The sequence below is a fragment of the Ostrea edulis genome, chromosome 10, assembly GCF_947568905.1.
Source record: "Ostrea edulis chromosome 10, xbOstEdul1.1, whole genome shotgun sequence".
NCBI classification, from domain to species: domain Eukaryota; kingdom Metazoa; phylum Mollusca; class Bivalvia; order Ostreida; family Ostreidae; genus Ostrea; species Ostrea edulis.
Genome location: NC_079173.1, coordinates 42365773 through 42377956, shown reverse-complemented (window position 1 = coordinate 42377956; position 12184 = coordinate 42365773). Strand labels below are relative to the sequence as shown.

General features: G+C 37.0%; 1 protein-coding gene across 3 annotated transcripts in view; it reads left to right on the top strand.

The window, feature by feature from the left end:
* Positions 1-6066: 6066 nt before the first annotated feature.
* The window catches only part of LOC125666127 (probable N-acetylgalactosaminyltransferase 9), a 54205-nt gene continuing 48087 nt past the window's right edge, over positions 6067-12184 (top strand). For all 3 annotated transcript variants that reach the window (XM_048899235.2, XM_048899234.2, XM_048899236.2), the window contains exon 1: positions 6067-6426. In XM_048899235.2, coding sequence (XP_048755192.2) covers positions 6095-6426 — 332 coding nt within the window. In that variant the 5' untranslated portion in view covers positions 6067-6094. The remainder of the gene's footprint in view (positions 6427-12184) is intronic.

Genomic DNA, 12184 nt, shown 5'->3' with positions numbered 1-12184 from the left:
CGTAAAATTGTTACAGTAGTAAAAAAAAAATGCTTCTTTTTGGGATACCACATGGATTATAAATTACACAATCAGAAATCAAACAATAGTAAAATTGCATAAATAAGTTATTGAGATATTTCTATTCATAACTTATCACGGCGTTATATTTATAAAGGGAGAGAGAGGTAGAGGTTTTTTCATATTTATAAAGAGAGAGAGAGAGAGAGAAATGTGTAAAACTGTAACAATAATAAAGATAGATGAAATAATATGGCATGACAATAGTGTTGCATACGTATGACAATAATCACTAATTCAGTCAATGATTGAGAGTAAGGGAGAAAGAAGGGGCGGGGAGGGGGTAGACTAGCCATGTGTCAGCTTCTGTTTGGGATACCATCGTTACACAAACACCACGTCCACAGAAACCCTAAAGAGAGAGAGGAGGGGGTGTAGACTTCGTGTCAGCTTCTGTTTGGGATGCCATCGTTACACAAACACTACCTCCACAGAAACCCTAAAGAGAGAGGGGAGGGGGAGGGGGGGGGGGGGTAGTAGACTTCGTGTCAGCTTCTGTTTGGGATACCACCATTACACAAACACTACAGCTACAGATACCCTACAGACGGTCCATATTGAGGGGTATCTTGATTATTCTTCATTTGGTTGTACATGTACACAGATCTACTTGGATTCATTCATTCTCTCGAAACATGGATATTTTACCTACTACACCCACGACACCGCGAACTCCCAGGACACCAGGAAGTGCCCGGAAACGCCGCGTAATATTATATTTAGGAAATTATTTATATACGATATATAGCAGTTTAATTAGAAGTTTTAAAAAGCACAGGTTTAGAAATGGGCTGAACCTGTTATCTGCAATACATAAATATGACCAAGTTTGAAGGTTTACGGGAAATAGAAATGCGGTATGCATGTAGGTAGAAATTTTAATTGTTATTATTTTTATTTTTGCACAAATCAAGACATTAAGCATATTTGTGATAACCTGAACAGTTTCCTGTGTATATCATAAAAATATACACAACAGCTTATCTCTTGGCCAGGTAAATTCCAGGTAAATAACATTGACCATGGATAAGCTCCGCCCACATTCACTGATCCGTGGAGAAACCGTACTTGACTTAAATCTACTCTTAGTTTATGGTCTTGGGGCCTGGTGTCTAAGAGGAGTAAGCATCATCTTTCGACCGGTCACACCCACCGTGAGCCCTATATCCTGATCAGGTAAACAAAGTTATCCGTAGTCAAAATCACTGTGCCAATAACGGCCTAATAATTGGTATGAAACACGTCAGACAGCGTTAGACCCAATGATAGGTTGTATGGCAAACTAGATCGTTATAACGACCACAGAATTTGCGAAATGCTGACTTTAAACGAGACTGTTCAAACCCCTGTACCATCAACTTATTTGTCAGTAGCTTGCCTCGATATACATTTAAGAATTGTAATAGGAAGCTTATCCTGATTTCATTCATTTTCTATTTAGCGATGGTCAACATTAAGACAACAAGAAACGAATGTCGGCGCTGTTCAATGTGTTCGGAACCTGCAAGAACAGAGGAAGAATTCATTATATTATGGTGTGTGTCATGCTAATATTTGAATGCCCAACGTGTGATTTTACCAACACCAGCGAAAGTAATCTTAAGAGACATATAGAGACTGATCTACAGCCTAATGAGAACTTGTTAAACTGGGTACAACACAGCAAAGTAAGGGGAAGGTGGTTGGTTCACTGCACGAAGAAAAGAAAGATGGGGAAAACGGAAATGAAGATTGGATGGACCAGGACCCTGGTGATGTTATAAGTGAGGTGTCCTCTACAGACTCATGAGGTAGTAGTTCAAGTGATGAGAATGAAAAAGCTGATATTGATGATCAAAACGAGAGACAGAATCCAGAGAAAAGGGAGGACAACCTGTTAGAAGGAAGACTCTTTCGGAAGAAAACCCAACCTTCCTTACCTTTCGCAAGAAAGAGATCGAATGTGGAGGAGATCCCTGTTCCAGAGAAGATTGCTCTGATGGACAGATCCACCCATGTTGATATGGAGCCAGCAATTCCCTCAGTAGAAAGTAGTAGAGGTAACCCTGGCACAATGACATCCCCAAATAAAAGAGTAGTTGTGAAAACAACGGTCAGAAAGTGTAGAGAAGAAGATGCTGATGTCAAAGTTATCTTGAAAGAGAAGACCATATACACGTGACATGTCTTGGTCATTTCAATCCTAAGAATATATTTAACACAGATAGTGCTCACCAAATTTTGATTTTTATTTGTTTACAAATCATTTGGTCACTAGTCTTTGATATAATTTCGCCATACAAAATCATTTGTTGATTTATTGATTCCATATGCGGGACGCATGTCATTGGAGGTGTGGGTAGTGTAAATTTATAGCGTGACCATTCGGATTCAGTCATAATGTTTTAGATGTAAACATCCGTGAAGTCACGTGGCAAAAGGGAATATAAAGGCTGTATTCCGGTGCTGATGATCATTCCAGTGTAGGTTGTTAAGCACAGAAAACGTGTCAGAAATACAGCGGTAAGTAAGACAGTAAAGTAATACAGTCAGCTAACAGAAATGGTTGGCCGTATGGTTTAAGTAAGTTCTGAAGGATTTTAAATGATATGTTATCGTGTGTTGGAGTGGCAAGCCACTCGAAGGTTAATCAGCAACAGGGGTTGGCCTACATAACTTAAGTAAGTCGTCTTCTTGGCCTGTCTGGTGACCAGGCTGTTGTGTGCAATGCATCTGCCTGAATAGGTCTTGCAATGTGCACAATAGTTGAAGGGCTGTCACTTATACTGTGTGTCATGAGTAAGGCTGCAGTATGAGCGGTAGTTCGAGGTTGGTCAGTATAAACCTGACTGTGAACTTACCCACTACAAATTACCCAATCATTACATACTATTTATTTCCCTTTTCCATATTGTTGTGGTGATTTCTAACCTAGATAAGGTCAGTGGCGGATTTAAGGGGATCGGGGCAGCCGGCACCCCCTCTCCCTAAAATTTTCAAATCTAAGGTAAAGCGTGGTCTCTTGTTTAGAAAAATATAAACGATAAAAGAATTAATATTTCTTCCACTCTCAGAGCAATAAATGACAAAATCTTTTTGATTTATTGAATCACTTTTATTGGCAGAACTTACATTTCCCCCCAAAACCCTTAAAATTTGCGTCATTTTATTTATTGATTTCCCTCTATCAAAAATGACAGAAAATAGTAAAAATTGCTACATAGGAGACAGATTTGAAGCCCTATAAAGTCTGTAAAATCCCCTAACCGCAATTCCTGGATCCGCCCCTGAAGGTGAGACCATGCTATTAGTATATATTTGCAGGCCTTTGTTTTCAATCGTTTTGCTAATCATTTATTAATTAAGGATTTTTTAAAGTCATTTCCCAAACCTTTGAATTGACAAGGTACGAGGCCTGATAGACACTGACGTTTATGTCAATGTTACAAATATGTTTTGAATAAAATCATAAAAATCTTTTTTTTTTCTAACACACTTAAATTAATGTGCATGTCTGATAAGTCACAATCATATTATTCATAATCATGTTATTATAAACATATTTTAATCTAACATTATATTGGCCTAGTAAGTATAAATAGCGGGTTAAATAATTTTAACAAGGTTGCTGTCCGTTACAAAAAAAGAAAGAAAAAAAGACTGCAATGTTTGGACAAAAGGCATACGTTTCTAATCTCTAGATTGAAATAAGAATAAAACAATTTTTTTTTTAAATCTCGAAACGTGTAAATATCACTATGTACATGTAAGTCTATAAAATGCTGTACATGATATAAATAGACCTAATGAATATGAAACTATTAATTTTGTAGCCAATAAAATGCCCTAGTCGAATAATATAAATCTGACAACAAAATATTGATGTTCACCAGCTTGAATGGCGCGTTTTTCATATTAAAATCTCAGTGCAATTTCACAAATGATGTCCATTTTAAGATATGAATACCAATGTATAACTTCCTTTGAAGCAAACTTCGTACAGTGTCAATTCTCCTGGGGTATTTTCCCCTACGAATAATGATAGTGGAGTAGTAGTGTACTGAGCTGACCGGAGCTTGCCTTTGAGTTGAACGTGTTGTCGCAGTGGCGGATCCAGGATTTCCGGGGGGAAATGGGGGGGGGGGGGGATACATGTGAAAGTCAAGTATTAGCTAAAATACTCAGCCTTTTTTAGTGCGAAATCTTGATAGTTTTGCTCACATTATTTTGTAAAAATTTGCAAAAAGCGCCCGGGGGAGGGGGGGTGGTGTCTAAATCCTCACTGTGTCTTGTAACTATGTATAAATGAATAAACACTAAAAACTGTTTTTCACAAGCCTTATATACCGAACAATTTTTATTTTGAATCTCTTGACAATTGTTTACAAGATTGCAACTTGACACAAGCGGGCCATTGGTGAGGCACCATCAGCAGTACTGCAATCTAATTAAAATTAGATCCTATGATCCGCTCATCTACTATTGCTACACATGGCGATAGTAGTTGAGCAGATCACTGGATCTAATTTTAATTTAACAGTACAGTCGTTTAAATACTTTGTGGTTACACGTATACTTGATTTTAAATGATATTGATTGGGGGGGGGGGGGGGGGGGTCCCTAAATCTATGGGACTTGCTGTAGGTTGCAACGAGTACGTACGTTCATGCGTCTAGTACCGATTCTAATTACATTGTATGTTAATTATATTCTTATTACTATTTATCCAGCTTTCTATTTATAACAACCATTGCGAGTTTGTAGAATTTTACTGCTGATTTGTATGTACATCCACCCCTGCCTGTATAGTGGTTTTATTTCTTCCTCTAAATCTTATGGCTTCGTATCTGTATAGTCTTGCGCGGAATGTTTATTTCATTTGTATTATTTTGTTAGTCTGTGCTATGTCTGTGTGTGTACATGCATGTTATGTGTCTAAGTTGTAAACCTAGCTGTGATATGGTCTGTGTATATATCTAGACGCTGGGCACATTTTGTGCACACTGAACACGTTTCGTGCAAAATCCTTGATTCTAGGGCCTTCTAAGATGTTACTTGACTAACTCATTCTAAAAGAAAGATTTGGAATGCTTTTTAAGGGAGGTATCATGTTCTTAGTTATTGGAAACAACATAAATTCTAATGAACTTTAAATTTTAATTTTTTTTGGCTCAAAAGTTGGAGGAGGCAGCTGCCTCCTCCGCCTCCATGTAATTTACGGCCCTGTCTACATGCATAATATGCAAGTCGGATCCATTAGGGGGGGGGGGGGTTCGGACCCCCCTCCCCTGTTTTTGCGGACCCCAAAAATTAAGTTAACGAGACTATAAGTCAAAATGATATGAAAGGTGGATACTTACATCTAATTGCATCATTCAAATTTATCAACAACAGTATATCATTTAATTCTACGATAAATAAGACGAAACACCGATATTTACACTATTTTCGTCAGATACAAGTATATGTACGTAACATAAAAGTTTTCTTTAACAATTTAAAAGTGAGAAAGAACTTGGGGAACAAGTAGTAAATAACACAAAAGCATTTTCATGTATAAAACCGTCTCAAGACCCACCCACCCCCACCCCCAAAGGTTTAAAATTGGGTGGAGATTGTAAAAAGTAACTAAAGATCAAGTGCTTGACCCCCCCCCCCCCCCCCCCCCCCCACCACCACCACCACCACCCTACCACACAGACACTTGTTTCTGTAAATAACTTACGATCTCTGTATACTGATAATAACACGTGTTATTATTAGTATACAGAGATTATAAGTTATTTACAGAAACAGGTGCCTGACTGTGTCCCCTCCCTCTTCACACATTCCTGGATCCGCCTATGTTAGGTGTAATTTGTTTTTAATATATGATTGTGATAATCGGTTGAAAAGCTCTACAAAGCTTGTGTTGACTTGTTGATTGTATATAGTACCGACTTTAAATGAAATTTACTTACTTACTTATCGACATTCGGAAACAAAATTCCCATACCGTTTCCGGTTTTCATCATAAGTTTAGTTTCACTTTCTGAATTATAACGATAAACACAGGATGCCACGTCTGTGTGGTGGGAGAAGAAAACGGTTAAACTGGAAAATCCTGACAGTGCTGGCACTGGTTATCGTGGCATCATGTTTCTATTATAGTTCCTCCAAAATCTCAGTAGATAATGCTGAAATTTTACAGCTCAGGAAAAAAAGATATGCGGAATATCACGTCGCGGAGGATAAGCGGGAAGGTGCAGGGGAGAGGGGCAAGGCGGTGCTCCTGGAGGGGGAGGAGAAGACATTAGCGGACTCTCTATTTAAAAAAGAAGCATTCAATATTATAGCCAGTGATAAGATAGCTCTGGACCGCTCCATCCCCGACGTCCGGGACTCCAGGTAAATATCTTTTCATCCCTACACCTGTGCAGGTGAATATCTTCTCATCACTACAGCTGTTCAGGACGTATCTCTTAGTACATTCACACCTAGTTTTGCTTGTTTGCCCCTAGATTATAGCATTTTATTTAGAAGTTGGAGATTCTCTGAGTACCCACTCTTTTGATGCTTGTTTCTTCCAAGTGTGGTGCCAAGAAATACAATTTAGGTAAAAATCATTCCTCTTTCATGTTTCGCAAATATTTCTCTGATATCATAAGAGATTGTCTAAGAGATTGTTGTGTCTGTTCGCGGCATAATTTCCACAGACACTCTGATTGCGGAATATATAGTAATAAACAGGACACATGATTTAGGATTACAATCTCAGTACCTATATAGATATATGTCACAATACTGTGAAAGTAGATTAATTCATTGATTGTATATTGTTTTATGTCCCTCTTGACTATCTTTTACTCATATGGAGACGTCACAATTGCCGTTGAAGGGCTGCAAGATTTAGGCCTATTGCTCAGCGCTTACAGTCTTTAAGCATGGAGGGATCTTTATCGTGACATGGGGCCTCAGTTTTTGCAGTCTCATCCGAAGGACCGCCCCATTTAGTTGCTTCTTATGGCAAGCAAGGGGTGTGAGGACTTATTCTCCAGGGGAAGAGAAAGTGGAGGTTTCTGATTCACTGTGTAACAGTGTAGTATTAAAACATACAGGGTTTTATCCAGCGTTTAGATGTTACTACCCATTTTATATTTAAGGGGAATTTTTGAAAATGCAGTCATGAGCTTCCAGGGGATGGGAGATATCCGCGGAATATAATATCCACAGATTATAACTGCCATATTGATTGATTGATTACTCATTATATCTATATTGTAAGTCTGAAAATTATAGAAAATGACATAAAATATATAAAAATAATTTTTGTTGAAAATTCTCATCCAATTTTGTGAAGTTTCAAGAAAAGAAGGGGATTTTCAATCTGTAGAAGGGGAAATATCCATTTGATGCCAAAGGGGATAGGTACCCTTTACTGGTAGTAAAAACAACCTAGAGACAAATCCCTGACATATACCACATATATTTAGGACTTTGGACCTACATTTATGATTCATATTGTACATGTGTATACAGACTGTATATATAAATCACAGATCACTTGTATTTATTTACATCATGTAACAGGGGAAAACCAAAATGTTACTCAGGTCTAATTCATCCTAAACAGCGTGCAGTTCTAAGTGTATTCGTAATTAAACAGTTAATTAAGCTGCTGAGTTATAAAAATGATATTAATGTTATGATGGCTGTACACCATGTGTTGAATACGCTGGGACGTTCTGAATGTCAGAGAAAAGTTTACGACTTGAAGTCTGACAGAATTCTGTTCACCTGTCCTGCATTCAGCAGCATGTTTTAGGATACTGTGTAGATAATTGTTATTATAATGCAGATTTATAACCGCGTGTGTGATGTGTCTGTCAGAACTGTTGTACGTATATCAAAGATTTCATGCTCAGACTAAACATGTCATCATTTTGTTACCATTATGACAAGCAGATTAAAGTATGATGCTGTCAGAATGTGCATGTGCTAATAAAGTCAGTGCATATTTACATAAGGATCACTAGTTAAATCTTAGTCCAATCTGTTCTCAAGGTCAATTAGAGGCAGGCAGTGGGCTGTGGACTGCTAATTAACTCCATTTAACCTAATTAGCAATATATATATGGATATGGAACAGTCACGGAATATCAATAAAAATAATTTCAATATAACATAATAGTACATTATAGAATCTCAATATGTTGTGTAAAGAAGTAGGTACAGTTTCTACTGTCGTCTGGCCCAGAAAATAGATGATTTCTGCAGGGGTCCCAAAATCTGGCATTCAAATAAGGAATATATAAACAAATCAAATCTACGTTTAATTTGATCCGAAATTGCTTTGTGTTGTATGACAGGAGCATGAAGTTGGCAGAAAATTGACAAAAATGCTAAAATCAATGAAAAATTTCATAAATTCATGGTGTTTTCCTTTAAGAAAACATACAGCCCATGCGTCGAGCAAATTCATATTCAAATACATTTTTCGTCTTCTCTTAATACACAATATATATTAATTGCATTTTGCTCGACGGATGGGCACACCTTTTCCTAAGCAATAATCTGGATCAAAGGACAAGGTACGGTTTTAGCCAAATTCTGCCCGGCGTTTATGGAGGAAAATTATTTTGCGTTGCAGATATTTTCCTGTCAAATTCCTAAAAGAGTAACTTATAGTAACTCTCAAAAGCATATGGAAATCAACTCATCTACGCGCATGCGTAGTACATAATCAAATAAAGTAAGGGCTTTCAGGCTATTTGTGGTGTTTTCATGGTTTTTGTATTGATAAACTTGTGAAATTGAACACCTCTTCCCTCGTCGCCCGGAATAATTTTTATATGGATTAAAAATTTACTAAATAACTTACAATTCCTCTTAGTTTCATCCCGGGCGACGATGGAAGAGGGGTTAAAATATCAGTTGAAAGATGCTAACAAATTCGCCATCGTGACGCAATTTGCGTTGATCGTGGCGGTTGAAGAGGAAACGAGAATCATTTGAGTAGTAAATATATTTTCAAATAATATATGCTCATATAGTTATTTATTTAAACACATTGACATTTAATAAAATCATCATAATAATAATAGAAAATCCGGATAAATTTAAGCCTATCTTACAGACCGGATGCCATTTTTGTTGTTATGACTATAGTGTAAACAGAACGGTATATAAATAGCACCAACCGACGATTCGTGAGAATTCATGTTACATACCAGGCAAGCTACATTGGACGATTCTTTTAATAAATAATATATTCCTTGAAGATTCAAGCATTATTTTTTACCATTCATTTGATTAAATGGGAAACGGCATGTAACAGCAGACGACAATATCCACCTAGGTACGTACGTACATCAGTGACGTATTTAGCGCGAGTGTAACATTTTATATTTTTCAAAGACAACAATTTATTTGTCAGAAAGTTTACGATGGTTATTCACAAATATAAAATTTTAAGCACACTATCTATAAATATACACCACCGCGGTGGCCGAGCGGTTAGAGCGTTCGCCCCGCATGTGGAAGGCCCGGGGTTCGAATCCCGCCCGCGAACGACCGAAGTCGTTAAATCAGGTAGTGACATTGCTCGGCATCAAGTGTCAATGTCACGGGTCCTTGGAGATGACCTTAACACCGGATGATCGGTGTCACAATATGGCACTGGGGGTCTTAGTGTTCTAGTATATCTGCAATAGTTACAATACTATTTCGTTGTTTGGGGAACACTAATTCACTTTCATTTTTGAAAACACAATACAAAACCAAAAAAGTTTGTGTAGCTAAGATAGGGATTAATATACATTTCTTGCAAGGCACTTTTTACTAAGGAATATATGTTACTCATTAAAATTATTTTTAAATTGAGGTGCCTGAAAGATAATTTGCTCCATATGTGTTACTCGTATTACTATATGTATTTTAATTTACAATGATTGAAATAGATTATAGGCGCATATATCTTCTTTTTTTTTAAAGGGGGGGGGGGGTGACTTCTCGAAAACATTGACAAACACAAAAATAGGGATTTTGGTAGCATTGGAGTGGGTTGATTACATGTATCCAATGTAGCACTTACAATTACATTTCATCTATCGTTCTCTACTACTATAAAATGCAGTCCGGGGGAGGGGGGTTACACAAAGCGAATACACAACATATGGGTAGATCTATATATAAATATAATATTGAGACTTGCAGTATTGAGCATTCCGTCAAAATTTTGTTTTTCTCCATTCGAGATAAATATACGATGTATGTATATACTTGCATAATGAGAAAATGCAGTTTAGATTTGAATGGTTTTCTTTTATCATGGGGCAGGGGTTGGTTAGCAAGTCTTAAGTTTTATTTCTCTTGTATAAACTATCGAATGATTTTTGTATTTTACAACTTTTAAGAGGGTTTCTTTGAGCAAAAGTGGATACAATGACACTAAATTGCGCAAACCAAGTGTTGGGGTGTACCAGCTTTGTATCGCTCAGTTGTACAGTACCGAACACATTGACGATTTTTTGTGGAGAAGCCTGATAGTGGTGAGTGAGAGTGTGTGTGAATATGTGCATAAGAGACGGTCTGTTTGAGGCATGGTATATTTGAGAGAGAGAGAGAGAGAGAGAGAGAGAGAGAGAGAGAGAGAGAGAGTTTGACTTTAAAAGTTTTTCATGTTTTGTTTGTTTATTTTACGTCCTTTCGAGAACTTTTCTCTCAAATTGAGAAATCATCAGCTGTATGTGACGTACCACATATAAAACCTATGATTAGCATTTAAGGCTATAGCATTGATTTTTTTTAACGTGCCAATACCTGTTGTGACACAGGGCCTCCTTTTTTAAGGTCACGAAAAGTTGAAGATATCGAATAGTGATGAATTCGAATTTGCGTAATTTCTATAAAGAATACAAAATAAAGAGTAGGGCAAACACGGACCCCTGGACACAGTCGAGGTGGCATCAGGTGCCTATCTGAAAGACCCGTGATTCTCACTTTTGTTGAGCGTTTGTCGAAGAGCACATGTATGTCAACGTCTCAGGTTCGACGTGGCATGTCATGAGCAGGGTTCGAACACACTATACCTCCCGGTTACGAAGCGAATGCCCTACCACTGATAACCGTAACCGTTTCATAATTATCTTCCCTTTGAAGTTGTGTTTCTAGTTTCTCAGAAACACTGCGTTTTTTCCTGAGTATACCCATGAAATGACATTTTGCTCCAACTTAATACCACGCATATAATATTGAGAATATACATATATGGAATATTGCGTATGCCAATTAAAAACAAATACCGATGAATTCTATTGTGTTCCGATTCGTGAAGAATTACATTGGTGATAACCCAAACTTCGCATAAAATTCAGTGATTTGAATTTGAGCTGCCTTTGATGTCATAATTTTTTTTTCCGAATGCAGGCGAGACTCTAACAAATATAAAAAAAATCTTAAAATTCGCCAAGTTGGAGACAGAAATAAGAAATCACTGTTACCAGTATATAAATGTTTCTTTAATTAATTTGGTGTTCAAACCATTATATTTCTGCACCAGAAAAGCTTTCCGCGAATACCTGCAGTTTTTGCCCCTGTGCGGCATATCTGATGTGGTTTCAATTTCCATTTAATACCCATTCAAATCAGTACAAAAACCAATAATTTCGCATTTATTAAGAATTAATACTTCTATGTGTGTTTTCCTACTCAAAACATCGCTTGGGGAGAACTCTCGTATATTACGTCAAAATTAACGTCAAATTTAGTGACGTCGTCAGGTTAATATAAAGTTTTCCGTTGAATATATTACAGCTACTATGGTAGATAAAGAATAACAATGGTCATTTTCATAAATGGCACACTCTCAAATACCAGATTTAGTATTTTGGTGAATTTCCTTGACAGGGCAGATTTTGGCTAAAACCGTACCTTGTCCTTTAACAGTTATCAAACTCTTTTTGAAAAAAAAGGGGGGAAAAACTCTTATTCATGACGTAATAATGCTATAAAATTAAAAGTAACTTTGATTTAAGTTGAGATAGTATACTTGGCATGCATTTAACTTATTCAAAACACAGATCAATCTTGATTCAAAACATATTTAAATCAGAGAAATTTTTGGGCCTTTTTATGTACACAATTGTACCTTGTTCTTTACATACAT